Source organism: Colletotrichum gloeosporioides (genome assembly GCF_011800055.1).
Source record: "Colletotrichum gloeosporioides strain Lc1 chromosome Unknown consensus_72, whole genome shotgun sequence".
Taxonomy (NCBI): Eukaryota; Fungi; Ascomycota; class Sordariomycetes; order Glomerellales; family Glomerellaceae; genus Colletotrichum; species Colletotrichum gloeosporioides.
This window is the reverse complement of record NW_025544717.1, coordinates 297,811-317,833: the sequence shown is the minus strand read 5'-3', so window position 1 is coordinate 317,833 and position 20,023 is coordinate 297,811. Positions and strand designations below refer to the sequence as shown.

At 53.4% G+C, this 20,023-nt stretch overlaps 8 protein-coding genes across 8 annotated transcripts; 5 read left to right on the top strand and 3 right to left on the bottom strand.

The window, feature by feature from the left end:
- Positions 1-530: 530 nt before the first annotated feature.
- GCG54_00009546 (Mannitol-1-phosphate 5-dehydrogenase) lies at positions 531-1,718 on the top strand (the record flags this gene model as incomplete). The annotated part of the gene is made up of 1 exon (XM_045409492.1): positions 531-1,718. The coding sequence occupies one exon, from the start codon at positions 531-533 to the stop codon at positions 1,716-1,718; it is 1,188 nt and encodes a 395-aa protein (XP_045260034.1).
- A 971-nt stretch (positions 1,719-2,689) lies between these two features.
- On the top strand, positions 2,690-5,553 carry GCG54_00009545 (Coatomer subunit beta'; the record flags this gene model as incomplete). Its single annotated transcript, XM_045409491.1, has 5 exons — positions 2,690-2,707; positions 2,849-3,818; positions 3,868-4,283; positions 4,333-4,496; positions 4,545-5,553. 5 exons carry the CDS (start codon positions 2,690-2,692, stop codon positions 5,551-5,553), a joined length of 2,577 nt encoding a protein of 858 aa, XP_045260033.1.
- A 294-nt stretch (positions 5,554-5,847) lies between these two features.
- Positions 5,848-7,317, bottom strand: GCG54_00009544 (uncharacterized protein; the record flags this gene model as incomplete). Its single annotated transcript, XM_045409490.1, has 1 exon — positions 5,848-7,317. The coding sequence occupies one exon, from the start codon at positions 7,315-7,317 to the stop codon at positions 5,848-5,850; it is 1,470 nt and encodes a 489-aa protein (XP_045260032.1).
- Positions 7,318-7,928: 611 nt separating this feature from the next.
- GCG54_00009543 (Sorbose reductase SOU1) lies at positions 7,929-8,973 on the top strand (the record flags this gene model as incomplete). Its single annotated transcript, XM_045409489.1, has 3 exons — positions 7,929-8,447; positions 8,515-8,734; positions 8,798-8,973. 3 exons carry the CDS (start codon positions 7,929-7,931, stop codon positions 8,971-8,973), a joined length of 915 nt encoding a protein of 304 aa, XP_045260031.1.
- A 1,295-nt stretch (positions 8,974-10,268) lies between these two features.
- Positions 10,269-10,796, top strand: GCG54_00009542 (uncharacterized protein; the record flags this gene model as incomplete). Its single annotated transcript, XM_045409488.1, has 1 exon — positions 10,269-10,796. The coding sequence occupies one exon, from the start codon at positions 10,269-10,271 to the stop codon at positions 10,794-10,796; it is 528 nt and encodes a 175-aa protein (XP_045260030.1).
- A 190-nt stretch (positions 10,797-10,986) lies between these two features.
- Positions 10,987-12,490, bottom strand: GCG54_00009541 (putative exopolygalacturonase B; the record flags this gene model as incomplete). Its single annotated transcript, XM_045409487.1, has 3 exons — positions 10,987-11,762; positions 11,819-11,943; positions 11,994-12,490. 3 exons carry the CDS (start codon positions 12,488-12,490, stop codon positions 10,987-10,989), a joined length of 1,398 nt encoding a protein of 465 aa, XP_045260029.1.
- Positions 12,491-14,288: 1,798 nt separating this feature from the next.
- GCG54_00009540 (uncharacterized protein) lies at positions 14,289-16,037 on the top strand (the record flags this gene model as incomplete). The annotated part of the gene is given in 4 exon segments (XM_045409486.1): positions 14,289-14,358; positions 14,436-14,552; positions 14,613-14,936; positions 14,950-16,037. Coding segments are annotated over 4 exon segments (1,599 nt in total), but the record flags the coding sequence as incomplete, so codon positions are not given.
- A 525-nt stretch (positions 16,038-16,562) lies between these two features.
- Positions 16,563-17,849, bottom strand: GCG54_00009539 (N-acetylglucosamine-6-phosphate deacetylase; the record flags this gene model as incomplete). Its single annotated transcript, XM_045409485.1, has 1 exon — positions 16,563-17,849. One exon carries the CDS (start codon positions 17,847-17,849, stop codon positions 16,563-16,565), a length of 1,287 nt encoding a protein of 428 aa, XP_045260027.1.
- Between the last annotated feature and the right edge of the window lie 2,174 nt (positions 17,850-20,023).

Sequence of the window (20,023 nt, the reverse complement as noted above, 5' to 3'; positions counted from 1 at the left end):
GCATCTGCCTCAGGAGTCAGGGAGTCAGGAGCCAAGGAGCCGGGGTGGTCCCCTCTCTCCCTCCAGTCTCATGCCCCCCGATCCCTCCTTCTGCCCGGTACGTATCCGTACACTGACGTTTACGTAGTGGTCATGGATACGTACTGTCACTGCGACGTATGGCATGGGTCCCCCCTCCTTTGCATCCACTCCCCTCATGCTTTCCATTTTGAGCCGATGCCCCCACTGTAAATGAGCCTTTCACACGTCAAGGCCATCCCATGCCGCCTCCTTGTAGGCACTCGCACTTGATTACATCGTGGGCGTCCTTCTGTGAAGGCGAAGCCTCCCGAAATATAAGTTTACCTGATTCCCCCGCGTATCCTACATCATTTTCCACACATCCCATCAGACCATTATCCAACTTCGTTCGATCTCACATCGATCTCATCCAAACACGACAAACTCTATACACCTATAAAGACTCCTAAGTCGGATTATCTGTACCAACATCCTTTTTTCCCCAATACCACATTATACACACATCCAACATGTCGTCAACAACACAAACCAAGAAGGCCGTCCACTTCGGCGCCGGCAACATCGGCCGTGGATTCGTCGCCTGCTTCCTCCACAACTCCGGCTACGAGGTTGTCTTTGCCGATGTCGCCGATGCTCTCATTAACAAGCTCAACGAGACCCCCTCATATCGTGTGATTGAGGTGGGCGCCGAGGGCACCAACGAGAACGTCATCACAAACTACCGCGCCATCAACTCAAAAACACATGAGGCTGATCTGGTCGAGGAGATCGCCACCGCCGACGTTGTCACCTGCTCTGTCGGCCCGAACATCCTGAAGTTCATCGCCCCTGTCATCGCTAAGGGCATCGACAAGCGATCCAGCAACCTGGCTCCCATTGCCGTCATTGCTTGCGAAAACGCCATTGGTGCTACCGACACCCTTGCCCAGCACATCAAGGACCCTAGAAACACCGCTCCCCACCGTCTTGAGGACTACCACGAGCGTGCTCGCTTCGCCAACTCTGCCATCGATCGTATCGTCCCTGCTCAGGACCCTGACGCTGGCCTGGACGTCACCCTCGAGAAGTTTTACGAGTGGGTTGTTGAGCGCACTCCCTTCGAGCAGATGCCCAGCATCGAGGGCATCAACTGGGTCGATGAACTCGCCCCCTTTATCGAGCGCAAGCTCTACACCGTCAACACCGGTCATGCCACTGCTGCTTACCACGGTTACAACCGTAGCAAGCGCACTGTCTACGACGCTCTCCAGGACAAGGCCATCATGGCCGAGGTCCGCAAGGCTCTTGAGGAGACTAGCAACCTGATCATCAGCAAGCACGGCATCGACGAGAAGGCCCAGCGGGAATATGCCGCCAAGATCATTCGCCGCATCGGCAACCCTCATCTCGAAGATGCCGTCGAGCGTGTCGGCCGTGCCCCCCTCCGCAAGCTTAGCCGCAAGGAGCGTTTTGTCGGCCCCGCTGCTGAGCTCGCCGAGAAGGGACAGGACTGCTCCGCTCTTCTGCGTGCTGCCGAGATGGCCTTCCGCTTCCAGGAGGTTGAAGGTGACGACGAGAGCAAGGAGCTTGCTCAGATCATGTCTGAGAACGGCCCTGAGGATGTTGTCACCAAGATTTGCGGCATTCAGGCTAGCGAGAAGATCCACCCGATGCTTGTCGAAGTTGTCCGCAGAGTCCAGGCCGACAGCGAGGAGTGACTACAAGGTCCTCACCTTTAAGCAACTTTATGATTAACGGCATCGGCAATCTTATGGAGTTTAGCATATCATGGGCAAGGCGTGGCGTTTTGGGATACAGGGACACAGATCCCTTTGGGCACATCAGATTTTGTTAGTCTCTACAACCAACTAGGCGTGGGGCTGAGTCATTAGGACTTAGCATGTTCAATACCAAATTTAAGTTTCAAAACCTCGAAGTTTCAACTTTTTTTTTGTGACATTTATCACTTTCAAGCTTGATGAGACCTATGTTCCATGGTTGGCAATTTACTGGCATCATTATGCATTGTAGTTAGTTGGAACTTCAACTAAATTTTTTGCTCATTTCTTGTTGAGCGTGAACATGGATGTAAACAGGTAGTACTGGTAGCACACGGGTGAAGTTATCGTGAAATTACACAAACTGAGACCGCGCCAAAAGACAGAAAGACCAGGTGTGCGAGGTGAGTGCCACAGTGCTCAGTGAAAGGTGGTGGCAGTGCCACGGCCATTGAACCCTATGGGGGTAGTGTGGCTGATGCTTGCTCGTTCAAGGATGCTGTGGCTGGTGCCATCACATACGGTGAGGAACAGAGGGAGTGCGTGGCTTGGTTGTAATTGCCTTAGGCAAAAGCCACATTTAGTCAGGCACCAATCAGCTCCTGAACTCGCGGTAGGGACACATCTGTTGAAGCTCGAAATACCGACCTGGCCAAAATTGCGACTGCCATAGCTCTGGAAGCCATCAATTCCCACGACACACCTTCCTGCGGCTTCCCAATTCACCTCCGCGACCGGCTTCCAGCAGCCTATTCTAAAACACCAAGTCTTTACTCGATTTCCACGAAACGCGACACATGAGCCCATCGTGAGAGTCGTCATCAGCGCCGCATATCCCACCCCACTTCGCCTTTCGAGGACAGCATCACCTTTCCCTTCCTCCCTTGCTGGTATCTGTATAGGTGTTCACGATGAAGGTCGACGTCAAGGTACGCCTAATCTCCATCTAATCCCCAGAGCTTTCCCCGTCGCATGAGAATTGCAGCTCCTTGGCAGCGTTCGCGATAGCTCCACAGCTGGCGCCAGTCTGTCATCTCCTGAATAGCTCCAAAACTGACCTCGGCCTCCAGCGTCAATTGTTCGCCCGCAGCGAGCGGGTGAAGGGCATTGACTTCCACCCTCAGGAGCCATGGATTCTCACGACACTTTACAGCGGCCATGTCTACATCTGGTCCTACGAGACCCAGCAGATCGTCAAGACCTTCGAGCTTACCGACGTCCCTGTGCGAGCCGGCCGATTCGTCGCAAGAAAGAACTGGATTGTCTGCGGATCCGATGATTTCCAGATCCGCGTATACAACTACAACACCTCAGAGAAGATTACCTCCTTCGAGGCTCACCCCGACTACATCAGAGCCATCGCCGTCCACCCGACACAACCCTTCGTCCTGACCGCCTCCGATGACATGACGATCAAGCTTTGGGACTGGGAGAAGGGCTGGAAGTGCGTGCAGGTCTTCGAGGGTCACGGCCACTATGTCATGGGCCTGGCCATCAACCCCAAGGATACCAACACCTTCGCGTCCGCCTCCCTGGACCGCACCGTCAAGATCTGGAGCCTCGGCTCTGCGACCCCCAACTTCACCCTCGAGGCCCACGAGGCCAAGGGCGTCAACCACGTCGACTACTACCCTCACTCCGACAAGCCTTATCTCCTGACAACGTCCGACGACCGCACCGTCAAGGTCTGGGACTACACCACCAAGTCTCTGATCGCCACTCTCGAGGGCCACACGAATAACGTCTCTTTCGCGTGCTACCACCCCGAATTGCCAGTTATCATTTCCGGATCCGAGGACGGCACCATTAGGATATGGCACGCCAACACCTACCGTTTCGAGCAATCTTTGAACTACGGCTTGGAGCGCGCATGGTGTGTCTCCTACCAGAAGGGCAAGCAGGGCGTCGCTGTTGGTTTCGATGATGGCGCCGTTGTCGTCAAGCTTGGTCGCGAGGAGCCTGCCGTCTCCATGGACGCCTCAGGAAAGCTCATCTGGGCCCGCCACAACGAGGTCGTTTCGGCCATTATCAAGGGCGGAGGTAGGTTATGGCCATTCTTGGTCTTTTCAACAGTCGCTAACAAGCCTAGATGCCTCTATCAAGGACAACGAGCCCATCTCCCTCCCCGTCAAGGAAATGGGCACTTGCGAAGTGTACCCCTCGACTCTCCTCCACAACCCCAACGGACGATTTGTTGCTGTCTGCGGTGACGGCGAGTACATCATCTACACAGCCCTGGCATGGCGCAATAAGGCTTTCGGTTCTGCATTGGACTTTGTCTGGGCGGCCAAGGAGAACACCAATGACTTCGCCATCCGCGAGTCGGCGACGAGCGTCAAGGTCTACAAGAACTTTGTTGAGAAGTCTGGTGGCCTTGATGTTGGCTTCCAGGCTGACGGCCTCACCGGTGGTGTTCTGCTCGGTGTCAAGGGCCAGGGTGGTGTTTCGTTCTTCGACTGGCAAACCGGCGGCCTTGTGAGGAGAATCGAGGTTGAGCCGAGAGAGGTATGTTGAATATGGTTTACGCGTGGCGAACGAATGCTAATCGGAACAGGTGTACTGGTCCGACAGCGGTGAGCTTGTTGCTCTCGCCTGCGAAGACACCTTCTACGTCCTCCGCTTCTCGCGTGAAGCCTACGTCGAGGGCGTTCAGTCTGGCGAAGCCGATGAGGATGGCGTCGAGGCCGCCTTCGAGGTCATTACCGATATCAACGAGAGGTAGGCCGCTTGCTCAACTGGCAATGATCCTAACTGACATGGTAACAGCGTCCGTACCGGAGAGTGGGTTGGCGACTGCTTCCTCTACACCAACAGCACCAACCGTTTGAACTACCTCGTTGGTGATCAGACCTACACCGTCTCTCACTTTGACCAGTCCATGTACATCCTGGGCTACATCCAGCGCGACTCAAGGATCTACCTTGCCGACAAGGATGTTGCCGTTACCTCATTTGCCCTGTCCCTGCCCGTCCTCGAGTACCAGACTTTGGTCCTCCGTGACGATATGGAGACGGCACAGGAGCTTCTGCCAACAATTCCCGCGGATCAGCTTAACAAGATTGCGCGCTTCTTGGAGGGCCAGGGCCACAAGGAGCTGGCACTGGAGGTCGCGACCGACCCCGAGCACAAGTTCGAGCTTGCCCTCGGTCTGGGCCAACTTGACACTGCTCTTGAGCTCGCCAGGGAAGCTGACGTCGAGCACAAGTGGAAGACAGTCGGTGACGCCGCTCTCGCAGGATGGCAGGTCGCCGTCGCACAAGAGTGCTTTACTCATGCCAAGGATCTTGGATCCCTGCTCCTGCTCTACTCTTCTACTTCCGACCGCAGCGGTCTCTCAAAACTGGCCGAGCAGGCCCAGGAGGCTGGTGCTCACAACGTCGCCTTCAGCTGCCAATGGCTGCTTGGTGATGTCGCTGGCTGTGTGGAGATCCTCACCAAGACCGGCCGCTTAGCCGAGGCTGTCCTTTTCTCGCAAACATACAAGCCCAGTTTGACGGCAGATGTTGTTAAGGAGTGGAAGGAGAGCCTCGACAAGGGCAAGAAGGGCCGCGTGTCCAAGATGATTGGCGCACCCGTAGAGGACGAGGAGCTTTTCCCTGAGTGGGATGAGTGGTTGAGGCTCGAGAAGGAGGGCGGCATTGCCACCGAGGTGACTGAGATCAAGGCGGTCAACGGCACCGAGTCACCCGCAGAAGCCGAGGAGGCGGCTGAGGAGGCCGAGGAAGAAGCGGAAGAAGCGGAAGAAGAAGAGGAGGCTGAAGAGGACGACGAGTAGGAAAATTTGTGCTCGGTTGTCTCGAATGAAATTTGATTATAGTAGGGTAAGGGGAACGCAAAAGGCCTAGATGTCGAAGTGTCTGTTCCTGCCTCGACGGGCGTTGACGGTAATGATCATGCCTTACAAATAAATGGAAGCTGCTTTATGCATCATGTCATCTTCTGTCACACTGTTGGCTTGAAAAGTTGTACATGTATATACGTTGATTGATATTTGTTCTTTATTCTGGAGATGTGAGGCATCGTATGAGGCCAGCCGCCGAATGTCGAGCCGTTATCTGTTCCGCATGCCCTAGTAAGTCAGACAAACCTCACCCGCTGATGCCGTCTTCAAAGCCCAGCTCTCAACTCGGTCGAGACCCCAGATGATGGTGAACAGGTGCCTCGCAAACTCGTCCACATCAGCGGCAGCAGCGTTGCGAGACAAACCCTCGGAATGGAACGACGGAACGAAGAACGTCCCATCGCAGCATGTCCCGCCAACACCACCAGTCTGAGTCTCTTCCCGCGTCAACCGCTCGTACGCGTCTTTGTTCTCCGCAGCCAGCTCTCTGCAGAGAGAGGCCCATCGCGGGGCGGACGGGGCGTCCCATAGGCCTGCGCGGGCGGTGAAGAGGGCTCCGCCGGGGCACTCTGACCAGCTTCCTTTGAGGGTGGCGTAGACGCCGACGGTGCACGTCACGATGAGCCACGTGCGGCGAACGGATTCGGATAGGACCCAAAGGTTGTAGGTTGAGAGGTCCGAGTCGTAGGTGTCGTCTTCGTCCCGGGGATTGTTCCGTTGTGCGGACAGGTCGTTGCAGTATTTCGAGATGGGGACGAGGTTCTCGGAGAGGGCGTTGGCGTCGAGGGAGGCCGAGTCCCAGAGCTGGTTGCACCAGAGAGACAGGGTCGGGAGGTGGACCTCGGCGGCGGCGCGTTGGCTTATGGAGCCGTCAAAGAGGCGGAGGACGGTGTAGACGAAGAGGGCCTGGACTCTTGCGAGGTGGTCGCGTGTTTCTAGCAGCGGGACGGAGAGGGATGTCTCTTCCGTGACGGGCTGGGACGCCATCATGGCTGTTACCCTCTCATCGAGGATCCGATGGACAAAGGCTTCGTTTTGGGGTGTCTTGTGGTGGTACATGGACGCGGAGGTGAAGGCGTCTTGGAGGCATGAGGGGAAGTAGTTCCCTTCTGCGTACATGCTGCGATGGATGAAGGGGTTATGGCCGTGCATGACCCAGCGGTGGACCCAGGTTTGGAGGCCGCGGGTGAAGTTTGTCAGGACCGAGGTCGGGTAGACGTTTCGTGGGGGCGTTGGCAAGTGGTCGATGCGCCATGTCGAGGGGGCGAGGAACCATTTGCTCTGGGCGATGTCTCGTGCAACTGGATCTCTGTCTGTGTCCGGTATTGCGGTGTTGGGGACCTGTTGCGGCGGAGGTGCGGCCGCCTGTGGGTTGACAGGTGCGGCGGCGGCTTGCGCGGTGTTCACGTCGGAAGGGAGGCTGCTGAAGTCGATCCAAGGATTGTTTCCCAGTCCGATGGATAGAGGACCGGCGTCAAGAGAGAAGAGGTCTGGTGTGGCCAACGCCGTTGCAGATGGAACGGCTGCTTCGGAGAGTCCGATAGCTTCGTGGGGCCGGGGTCGGCGGCGCTTGGTGATGGGATAGTGACAGTCGACATCCCGATCGTCGCATCGTGTACACGACGGGAGCCCCTTATCGCAGCGGCGCTTGGATTCAGTGCAGGCTATGCATGCCTTTTGCTTGGAAATGCGCGCCATCGCGTGGTGCAGTAGAGAAGGATCTCGGGCGGCGCGGATGAAAGCAGAGCCCCGACTGCTTTCCGACGGGAAGCGTTCCAGCACAATCGTTTACTCCAGCGGGGTCGTCGTTAACACGAAATAACGTTACTGACGATTGAGAAGCGGGATGGAGGAAAAAGGTGGTTGTTGCAGCAGAGGCTTGACGTTTGTCAGCTCCGAAGACGTAAGCCGGGGGCGTAAGCGGCGGGCGCGGCCGATTCGTGCGGGTTTTGCGGGTTTCCGGCGGCAAATTTGCGGGAATCTTGCGGGAGTTCCGTCGGGTTTCTTGCGGGGCTTAGCGGGAAAGCGGCCGCATCTTCTTACAAAGCTCTTTTTCCAGAGGAACAACCAGCCAATTTCTGATGAGTACTCCGGATGATGACAAGAATGAGCCCACTTGTCGGCGAGGAAATTCTCGCGACGCAAGACGTGATCGTGTAGATGGATGATGGCTACCGTCGTTGGTATAAGAGACGGGGTTTTTTCAGCTGGCTTCAAGTGACGGTTCCCGCAACAGCATCAGCACACTCGATCTCAATCAATCCGACTACTCAATCGCAACCAGCGTCTTTTAACAAGATCCAACAGCCATGGACACCCTCTTTGCCAAAACCGCCGGTCAAGACGGCAGCACCTTCACCAAGACCGTCCACAAGACAACCTATCCAACCATCGACCCTGCTCGCCCAGAGCTGTCTCAAGCAGGTCGGACGGTCGTGATCACCGGAGGCTCTGCGGGAATTGGCTTCGCCATCGCCCAGGGCTTCGCCCAGGCCGGCGCCAAACACATCATCATCCTCGGCCGGCGCCAGAACGTCCTCGACGAAGCCGCGTCGCAGCTTCGCAAAGAGTATCCTTCTGTAAAGATAGATGGCCGCCAATCTGATGTAGCCGATCTTAACGAGACGGATGCACTTTGGAAGAGCTTCGAGAACGATGGCATCTTCGTCGATGTGCTGGTTCTCAATGCTGCAATTGTCTCGGCTGGTAGCACCATCCTGGATCTGGGTCGCGATGAGGTCTGGAGCCAGTACCTTGTAAACGTGCGATCCCACCTCGACTTTACCGAGAGGTTCTACAAACAAAAGTCAGGCGAGAATCGTCAAAAGGTGTGGTTCATGCGACTCCCAGTCAGGTTGGCTTGAATAGTATGGCTGACATCAATAACCATGATAGTTCCTCGTCAGCGTCTCAACTGAAGCTACCCATAACTTCCCCAAGGCGGCTCTCTGGCCCGCGTACAGCACGACAAAGAATGCCGGCACCATGCTCCTGCAGAGAATTGCCAATGATACGCCTGTTGAGAAGATGCAAATCATCAACTTCCACCCGGGTGTTGTTTACACGGACATCTTCAAGTCTTATGTTACCAGAGACATCTATCCATTCGATGATGGTGAGTGGTTCCCATGGCCATTTTTGCGACGGAAGAATCTGACTGACTGACTTCCTCGTGTAGAAAAGCTGGGTGGTCACTTTGCTGTGTGGGCGGCTTCTGACGAAGCTCGGTTTCTGCACGGTCGCTTCGTCTGGGCTGCCTGGGATATTGACGAATTGAGAACGGGAGATATCAAGAGAAACATCGATAACAACCCAGAGTTTCTCAAGGTTGGTATTGTTGGACTGCAACAGTGAGGTGCGGGCCTCACTCAGAGATCCTGCAAATGGGTTTGGTGTATTTCTAGCACAGATAGACCTTATTCTCCTCATTTACCCTCAATAGATGCAGCAAGTTTCTTCCCTGACTAGAGACGAAGAACTCAATCTCGGTGCCTTGTAAGGCGCAGGCTGCATTGCACTCGTTCGCCCAGCTGATTGCCGTTTCGGGAAAGCCTCTGAGAAAGGGAATTCGAGGAGTCTCAGCTGACGCCACACAATCGCCGACCGTTAGGCACATTTGAATGTTTAAAATTTGCCAAGAATTGTAGCGCAGGGCTGAACCATTGGTTTAATGCGGTGGCTTAAAAACATCACCCCCAAGTTTTGAAGACATCGGCTGCTGGGCTGACTCTATCATGGCTTGAACTTCTATCAGCCGAGGAAAACATGAGGAACTGTCAAAGAGTTCAGCGAAGGCATAACGGTTGAAACTTACCTGTAATTAGAAGGAACGCGACAAATACAAACACTAAATTCAGACTTGCCTTGTATGTTCCGAATGTTATGCTCATCGCATCAAAACCCAGCCAGGCATATGAGGTTGAGCAACGTCCCTTACGATCCTGCTGCTACGCAGTATCTTCCCCCCAGATCAACTTTTATACTTCTCTTTCTGGCATGAATCAGGACCTTGACACAAATCGTCGTTTTTCCGCAATCGCTCGGCGCCAGTCAGCCGATCTGGCTCACCCCTAGCCCTGATGCCGTCTAGCCCGATAACTAGCCACGCCACCTCCCCTGAATGCCTCGTCGAAACGACTCTAAACCCGTTAAGCTCATTGTTACTTCACTAAGATTGGTGTTCGTGGTAAAGGCAGGCAGAATGGCACGATGAAACATGGAAAAGATCTGCCCTAGCTGAAAGGTTTGGCATCCCCAAGGGCATGGTCGACGGTTGCCTGACATCCGTGTGCGCGCCGGTGGCCATGCTAATTCCATCACCACGCCCAGGCTATGATCTCTTGACGTTCCTGTCATATTCACAACGCCATCATGTCAGAACTAGACTGCCACTAGGAAGTGCACGTCCTCCATGGCGGCTATCCGGCGCGTCGGAGATGTCCTTATTTTTGCTGTATAAAATTAGGCTCCAACGTTGAGGATCAGGGGCACTCGTCGTAATAGAATCTATTTAACTTGAGCGTTGCCGGTCTTCCGATATGGCTGTTTTCTAATCGTCATCAACTCAGCCAAACAAACATTACATCTCTCAAACTACTCTCAACGCTCATTACACCAGATTCGTTTTCAATAAACCATCATCAGTCAAAATGCTCGCCAAGATCACCCTCGTCGCCGCCCTCGCCGGCTCGGCTGTCGCCATCATGGACGTCCGTCCGGACCGTGTCCGCCGGGATATCCTCCCGCGCCAGACCGATGCTTCGGCCGACCCCTGCCTTAACGCCCTGGCTACCGTCTACTCTAACGCGCCCACGCCTCCCCCCAAGCTCGTTTCCTACGAGATGACAGCGTCGACCCAGACGGACCCTTGCAGCGTTACTGTCCCCTCCGACCTCAGCTCCGACTACGCAAGCTATACCTCTGCAGTCCTCAGCTGGGTTGACGCCAACTCGGCCTCCATCGCCTCTGCCCTTTCTCAATGCTCCACTCTCACGGACCTCTCCACCGAGATTCCTGTGTGCACAGCTACCAGCGCCGGCTCCGGTGGCTCAAAGGCGACGGGCACGGCTGGTGGGTCTGGAGGCACTGGTTCCAAGAATGCTGGTCCTCGTGAGACCGGCATGGTTGCAGCTGCCGTCGCTGCCGCTGGCTTTGTTGGTGCGGCTGCTTTCTTGTAAAGATTCAAAGTTGTAAGTGTGTCATTCTGGGGCTGTTATTGGTGCAATTTGGATCGTGGATATCAAAATTGTATTTGCTGGTTAAAGTTTGTACATGAATCTATGTCGCTATCAACGACTTGAAGTAAATCTGCCGCCTCTTTTCATCATAGCCCGTGAACCGTCTGTGCCTTCTATGGAAACATCATCTCTAAGCGTCGTAGGGTCTGACAACCCACGGCGTAGCCTCAGCCAACGCCGTTGTGCACTTAGCTGCCAGGGCTGCCTTGGCCTCAGTGCTGTTAGACGGGATGCAAGGCATGCCAATGCCGCCCTTGATACCGTCGCACAGGATAACAGGCTCGCCGCCACAGGGCGTAGTGATGTTGAAGTTCTTGAACTGGATGTTGTCACAAACAGCGTTGGGGTTGGTCGAGCAGGTCAACTTAGCAACGGCACGGCCATACTTGCCGCTGCTGTATCCTGAGAAGTTCTCAAACAAGATGTTGGAGATGTTCATCTGCGAAGGGTACTGCTCGCAGACTGAGGCATTGATGTTGAAGTAGCACGAGTCAATGAAGGCCGTGTACTCGTTGTTGGCCTGCCAGAAGTTACGGAAGGTAACGTTGTCGATGAAGCCGTAGCCAACGTTAGGGCCGGCCCAGGTCTTGAGACGGGCGCCGTGCTGTCCGTTGAGCATCCAGACGTTCTCGATGACGACGTCCTTGACGAAGCTCTTCTCGCCGGCGTACTGGCCCAGGGAACCCATGGACTGGCCGTGTGTACCGTTGCAGTACATGGTGTCAACGTGGATGTTGCTGGCGTTAGACTTGGGGGAGAAGCAGTCGTCGCCGATGTTGACCCAGGTGCGCTCCACGCGGACGTCCTCGACATTGAGGGAGTCGAAGAAGTCGGTGTTCTTGGGAAGGGCAGTGGCGTTGTTAGACTCAGCGGTGACAATGACGTCCTTGAAGGAGATGTCCTTGGCTGGAGAGGATGTTAGCTGTGGTCGTGCAAGATTCTGTACGGCGCCTTGTACTTACAAGTCACGACGAAGGTGGTCCAGCAAGGTGAGTCCTTGAGGTGGAGGCCCTCCATAGACAGGCCAGTCGCGTTCTCGGCGTAAAACAGGATAGGGCGCAGGTAGGTGTTGTCAGGGTCCAAAATCCTTCGAATTGTCAGCAACCCCCGACGACTTCGGAGTATGATGAGACTTACTCAAGACCGGCGAACTCGTTCCACCACCGTTGGCCATTGCCGTTGAGAACACCCTCTCCGTACAGCTTCACCTTGTTGCCACCCCACTTCCAGAACATGATGGAATTCTGGAAAGGGTGGGTGAAGGCATTCTCCTGCCAGTAAGGAGTGTCGTTGGTGAACTTGATCTCACCCTCCCAGTGGACGTGCACATCGTTCAGCCAAGTAAGGTCGAGCGGCTTGCCGATGATGAAGGTCTGGTTGGCGGGGAGGTAGAGCGTGCCGCCGTTGTTGGCCTTCTTCAGACCCTCGACAAACTCGTCAGAGATGTCGTCCAGGTCGTTCTTGGAGGCGCGAATGGTGTAGGTTTTGCGGTGGCAGTCCTTCCCGCGCTTCTCGTAAGGGTGCTTCTCGCGAAACTCCTGGATGTTACGAGGAACGCCGGCCGGAAGCTCAATTGCGCTCGATAGCGCAGTGCCAGCGGCGGCCAAGGCGGCAAGGAGGGACGAGACTCTCATGGCTGCGTGTGGGATTGGACGACGAGGAGGAAACACACACGTCGAGGAGGGTTGCCAAGTAAGATGCCAAGGGAAAGGGCTGCTCGGGAGAGGTGATCAGCCATCCATTGCAACTCTTGTGAGGCCGAGTCTCTTCATATACTCGAGCCGCTTGGCATTGGACCTGCATCGCCAAGCGACGTTGGCACAGCTCTCCTCAATTTCTTTTCCCGCATTTTCAAAAGATCATCATGACCAACACCACCACAACCCCAAACGTGCTGTTTATTTCCCCAAAGTCGGGGTAGGATAGCAGGGGCCGATATGAAGCTAGTCTCGCTTCACCCAGCCATCTGGAAATAACCAAGCGTATGCTGCACGAGGGGAGAAACCACAGCGTTCCATTCCACCTATCATGCCCTTGTTTCTCCTGCCGTTCATCGCCTGCATCAGTCCATCCGCGTAATCAGCAGACCGCTGCACCGGGCCTCAGCCCGGCCACGCTTTGGGGGACCAACCGCAACCCCATCGCGGTGTTGTGAGAAGTTGGGGAAGATGGAGAGGGAGGCTTGTTGGCTGAGGTGGATTCGGAGATTGTGCAGGTGGCCTGCATATCGGCTCCAGGGTCGACTGCACCGTCTCTTCCACCCGAGGTAATGATTGATGGGATTTCTCAACCGCTATCGCCGGAGAAAACTAGCCGATAATTGGATGCTTTCGACCTGCGCCGCTAGTCTTGATCCCCCGCACGAAGCCCATTTCCCCCAGTGATCCATTTCTTTTTTCGCCTGGTCGTCCCCCGCGTCGTGATGTGGAGGATGGTGGTGGATGCGTGGCCAAGAAAGGAGATCTCTCCGTGTTGCCGACGCCGCAAAGCTTCACTCACCTTGGCCGCTTGGTGTCTTGGCAAATAATGCCAAGAGGTCTTAGTGGTTTATTCCCGGGGCGAGGACGTTTAATAATCTGACGTTCTGTTTCCCAGGTCGCCTGCAAATCTCAGCTCTTCACACAGTGAACTTTGGCGTTGTTTCCGCTGGCCGTTAATGGGTCACATAAAGTTGAGTCCAGGGATGCGCGCGATTTCCATGATGTTTTTGTTTCTTTTTCTTGGTCGCTTTTTCTAGCAGAAACACAGCGATTTCAGCGCCTGTTTGACTCTCCCAAATTACCTAGCTATCAAACAGTTGTAAGGCCACTTCAGTGAAGCCCATTACTGTGTTAGAAAACCACGTAATCGGGGCCTCTCAGTGGCCTTCTCGTTCCCACTTCGAGATCTGATGTTCTTGGAACACCAACCTCGGCTGTAAGACATTACCTGATGCTGTTCGGAAGTAAGCAAATGGATCATTCGGTTATCGTGACATTCGATAAGCAAAGAGGATACGATCGATTACACAACCAATCAAGGGCGAGGGTAGTCGCTTTTTGCTTTCCACGTTAAGTTCAGAATTCGCTCGTTTTCTCGACATGGCAAGTTCACACCTGTTTGCACAGACCACACCATCCTGTTGCCCATGATGCCCCCTTGAAGTTCGTTCGGGTGATCAGAAATAGTGAACTCGAAAGGTTCGCATTTGGTGAAGCCCCCGAGACCGGCGAAAAACATGACGAGCGCTGCGCTTACCCGAAGGAATGTTTGGTCTTGTCAAAGTTGCGGGAACATATTGCCGACGAGGAATTTGGATATCGCCACAAGGTGTTGTGGGACGGCATCGCTGCATTTCTGCAGCCCAATGACATCTCAAATGCTGACAGAATTTACGTTTACTTGGTGCAAATTGATCGAGGGCCATTTTTTTTTGCCGGCGTACGCTACAGATCTGAGGGTTCTCCAGGGCTTGAGTCTGGAGGCCTCGCCCTTCAGTCCTACTTGCCACTTGATACTCCTTGTAAGTCATTCACAAGTCGAAAGTCATCTGAGCTATATGAATTCAACTTAGACGTCATGAGTTCTGACTTGCGTAAGATGGCAATAACTTTCCATGGCCCGGTGTTGGAAAGGCGTATGACATACCTGAATCCCACACGTCTTCGACGCTTGAGCTTGCCAAATTGTGGCTTCATGAATGCACCTCGGGGATCGGTAAGCATGCCAACTGTCCTTCTTCAATCGAGATGCCTCCGTTGCCTCCCTGACTTATAGATGTGGGATCCTCGTGTGCAGACGCCTACTTATATTTGCCAAGTCCGGGGGAGAGAGGGCGTTACGTTGCCCTGAGTCACTGCTGGGGCGGCGTATCACCATTGGTAACCACTCTCTCTTGCTTTGACAACTTTCACATCGCATTTCCGCAGCCAATCCCCCAAACATTCGCCGATGCCATGGATGTCACGAGAAGACTGGGCTACAAATATCTTTGGGTTGACTCATTCTGCATCATTCAAGATTGTGCAACCGACTGGGGAAAGCACGTCACTCGGATGAACTACATTTACTCCCAGGCCCATTTCACGATCAGTGCCGATGGTGCACAGAATAGCTTGGCTGGCTTTCCTCTACCCTCAAAATAAGAGACGGGAGACTATCGCCATCCAATGCAAAACGTTTACCATAAATCCTCTGAGAGAAGAGCGAACGCACATTGTTCACGTCCGTCAGAGAGGACCCTTGGCATACCAGCTCCCGTATCATGACTTCTTTCCGGGCTATCCATGGAAGAGGAATTCGTCAGCTTCTGTTCTTAACAGTTTGCCTGCCGACAGCCCACAGGTGTGGAATCCCAACTTTCGCACAATGCGCAGCAAGCTTTCCACAAAAGCATGGGCATTCCAAGAGAGGCTTCTTTCTCCTCGAACTCTCCACTTTGCTCCGTCAGAGATGGCCTGGGAGTGCCGCTCTATTTGCAGCTGTGAGTGCTCTGCAACGAATGAACCGAGGACTATTCTTGCGCGCAGTCTTCTGAAAGGATCCAAGGCTCTTGCTCTCGCTCCTGTCGATAAAAATGACCCTCACTCTACTTATAATATCGAGGCAGCTTGGCGTAGAGATATTGTACAAGAGTTCACGAGGCTGCATTTGACAAGGCCAAATGACAGGCTGCCTGCCTTAGCTGGGTTGGCTGCGCGAGCAGCGAAATCGAGACCTGGAGACCAGTATATGGCTGAAGTCTGGCGCAAAAGTCCCGCCGCTGGTTTGCTGTGGCACACGTCCGGTGAACGTGCAAGTCAGCGTATAGCAAGGGACAATATGCCGACCTGGTCCTGGGCATCGGTAATTGGAGAAGCACATTATCCTCTGCAGAGGTACAGCCTGGCGTGGTACAACAGACGAGACCCTGAACCACGTACTCTCCCATTGATGAGAGTTCTGAGAACTCAGTATACCGCAAACCCCAAGTCCGTCTTTGCCTCGGGCCCCAGGTTGCCAGCCTCGATTACACTGTGGGGATATCTTCTCAAAGTGAAAGGTTTCCGAAGATTGAGTAGTTACCAGTATGAGGTTCAGTGGCCTGCCGGGGTAAACCTGCACCCGAACACGGTTGTAGCTGCCGATGTCCACTGTAGTAACTCAACAAATGAGGATGATAATATTTCGGAGGCACTTTCGAAGCAAAGGGACTTGTTCGTTCTGGTGGGATACATAGACAAAGGAGAAGTTTTCGGTTTGCTTCTGGCTCGATGTCCATCAAGACCTTCCGTTATCCCTTTATTCGAAAGGATCGGATGTGTAAACGGGACATTCAATGAACGACAGACTTTCTTGGAACGTCGCTCACACAGTATTGGGCCAACAGATGAGTGGGCCGATCAAAAAGTCACACACTCAAAGTTTGCATCATTCCTGGGCGGCAAAGGTAAATCACTGTTGAATATATGGTGATTTGTTATCTTCGAGAATACCTAGATAATAGAACCATTCACAACTTACGTTTGCTTGCATAGGCAAAACGTTGAAAATCAAATATGCCGATGTCTCTTCTACATCAAAAGTCTATAAATGAGTAGCCCAAACACGTAGCCACCGAACCTATGTAACCATGCAAACACCAAATTGACTCTATATATATACAGGTCTTCAGTCTAGCTTGCACTATAAGCACCCCGCTATCTAATCTGAACAAGCAATCTCGAACTGCTCAATATCATTTCCACATTAAGCTCCTGGATTCTTAGCGGTACCGTTTTTCGCGTAAACTGGAGCCTCATAGCCAAATACCCAGATCCGAGCAATGTCTTGAGTGTTGCTGATGTCAACCAAAGGGTTGGAGTTGAGCATCACCAAGTCAGCCCTCTTGCCAATCTCGATGGAGCCCCTGTCAGGGACACGGTGCCAATTGGCGGCTTTGCGAGTAGCAGAGTTGATAGCTTCGGCGGGGGACATGCCCAGGTATTTGACAAGGTTCTCGAGCTCAAAATGAAGGGTTAGACCGAAGGGAACTGAGGCTGTGGCGTTGCCCTGCTTCAATATGCCAACGGCGTCGGTGCCAGCGAGAATAGGCACGCCAGCTTCATGAAGGAGGCGAGCATTCGTGTGAGCGTTGTCGAGTGTACGGTTGCTTCCTGGTTGGATGTTCAAGAACTTCGACAGGACAGCATCTCGGTAGCCGTATTCGAAGATGTTCAATGTAGGCGTAACGTATTGATGTTGGCTCAGAATCTGCTTGATCACATCTTGGCCCAGAACACCGTCATCCGGAACGTGCTGAATGCCGTTGGTCTTCGAGTCTGCAGCTTGCTGGTATGCCGCGATCTGAGAGGCATGCGTCATGGTCTGTCTTCGGTATTCGTTATGTGCGGTCTCAACCATCTTAGTTTGCTGCTCCAGAGACGGCCCATCGACTTCGGCGGTGATTTTCAAAAAGTGGCTGCCGTTGTTGAATTGCCATTTCGTCCATTCCACAACGTCCGTACTTGGATAAATTAGCGTATTATTGGCGCGTCCGGCTTGTTGTTTCGAGTGCAGACTGCCGTTGCCGACAGCAGCCATGCTGGCGTAGAGGAACGACGCGAGACCCGACTGACGCGCGAGGGTAGCACACTGCGTGAAGTTTGCGCAGTTCATGTGCATGGCGGTTGTACACCCGTACGAAGTGTAGTCTTCGAGGGAGCGAACGTCGGTCAAATGGACGTGATTGTCGATTAAGCCAGGAATGAGAAACTTGCCGGTTCCGTTTACAATCGTTTTCGCCCCGGCGCAACGGCCGAAGCTAGTGATGTGCCCATCATCGAGACAAACTGTTTGGGGCTTTCCAAATTTTCTCCCGTTGAAAACCTGAATGTCTTGAATAGAAGTTTTGGTGCTATTCGTCGGCATGGACCGCCTGACATTGTTGATGGATGGCGAGGAGTGCTCGTCGTCGTTCAAGTGGAAAGGGCATGCTTCACCACCAGCTAATAGCTGCGAGGCCGCAAAAATAGAAGTAAGTGTGGTAATTCTCATCTTGTAAGTGTTCGATCTGAGATGTTGATTGAGGCTAAGTGAGTAAGTGCTTGTAAATTCTTCATGCCAAGAGCTGATGTTGGCATCATATATACAGTCTGGATATCTTCAAGCGCCATTGTTGACGGCATCTTGCATTTCCGTGCAGTCTTGCGGTTAATTCCAACTCATTCTGAAGGATTGAAGCCCTTCAGCGATCATTGCCAAAGCCATTACGCGGCAGGCTGGTGTCCTCAGCCCTAGGCTGAATACCGCACAGCCACAGCCAGATCGTCGCGTGGTAGCCTAATTTGATCTAGCAACGACGACATCATAGTCCTTGAGCCTTTCATTTCCAATTTAGCGGCGGCGCAAGGTTCAATCGGGCCCGAGAGTATGCAACGGTCCTCTCATCCTTCGGAGTTCAGCGCTTATGTTCGAGGCTAGTGAGGCGCTATGCGATCATCAGATGTCAGTGGTTGCAGTAGTTCACAATGAAGTTGATATAAGCCTCACGGACTTCGGAGTTGTAATGGCCACCACATGCGTTGAGCATGCTCAAGCCCACGGAAAAGCCGGAGTATGGCTCTCCCTGCCAACTGTCGGGCTCGGTACCGATAGACTCCGATTCTATGCCGACCTCATAACAGGTACATTAGAGTATCATTATCACTATGTGTTTGTTCTTGCATGGAAGCTCTTCTTACATGATTTGATGAACGGCTGAATCCATGGGAGTCCATAGAAAGCGACGTTCATTATTCGGACATAAAGTACGAAGTACTCGTAAAACAACGGCGACAACCGTAGAGGCGACGACGATACCTGTGACTACAGAGGCGATGACACAGATTTACTTCATTCTTAATAAAGGAAATGATATGGAGTTTTAACGTCTTTCGCCAGGTTCGATAAGAGTATCCGCCCGGGTGGCAGGATCCTAGACCACATCTTTTCACGGATGCACAAAATGTAGCTCTGGAGCCGTATGTTAGCCGAAGCAGACGACCATGCACCTTTACCACGCAATAATAGAACCTCGAAGGACATGCCATCTCATTTCAAAGGATTCAACGTTATTTCCTGGTTCAATCTCTGGATATTCACGACGCTAAATCACAGATCTCCCTCCGGTGCCAGTGTCCAACCCGAGCCCGGCGTCAAGCAGGTTCCCCTCTCGCAGTCCTGCAGAAGAATTAATGGTTGCTACTTAAGCTCCGTCAAAGATGACACTTACAAACTTATCGCGAGCTATGCAAACCTGCGGAAGCTTTCGTTAGCAAAGGTCCGATCTACATCTCAAGCCGGTGCCCGTGAGTCGACTTACGCATTTGGTCTTCTCGGCATTGAATCTGCAGCATACGTTGTATTTGCTCTGGCGGCTCTGACCTGGACGCGGGCTGCCGCCATTATCTCGCGTGGTGTCGGGGACCGGGTCACGGAGATGGCGTTGGGGTTCCGTCGGGCTCCCCGGGCTTGCAGCCAAGGCGACGGCCGTCGCTGTAAGTAAATATGAAAGAAATCTCATTCTTCTTGGGGGGAAAAATCACGTCGTCAAGTGCTAAAGGGTCAGTACCAGAAGGAGGCGGTGATAAAGGCGCGTTCTTAGAGGTCGTAGGATTGTTGATCGACGTTTAATGGGACGGAGACTAAAATTGCGTCGATTTGAAATCGTTGTTCTCCTTGCCCATGCTGAGACCAGAATGGTATGAGCACTTGCCAGGAAAGGTTTCTGAAACTTTATCGCGAATGACACCTGCCGGCCACACTCACTCAGTAACGCAGGGGACGCGGTTGATTTGATTCTTTTTCACTGAATACGACCAGTTGGGATTTGAATCGGAAGAATAAAAGAAGAAAGACAATGAGCAGGTTCTCCGTCTAGACGCCATCTTCATCCAGACCTCGCGTCATTCATCCGAATGGCCCGGGCGGTGCCTCTATTCAAGCTTTCGTTTCATCTGACGGGTTGCGCTGCATTCTCAGTGGCTCAAACACCTCGAGGTGCAAGTGATCAGCCAAACTCTACACGCTGCTGGGTCGCTAAGTAAGTTCCGAGGCGTCCCTTTTCAGACGTTCGGGAGCTTCCTCAGAAAGGGATCAACCCTCTCGCGAAGGCTCTTGGTGAGGGTAGAAAGTTTAGATTCTGCTCTCCAATGGGTCACGAATGACCAATTCATTATTGTGCTTGCCTT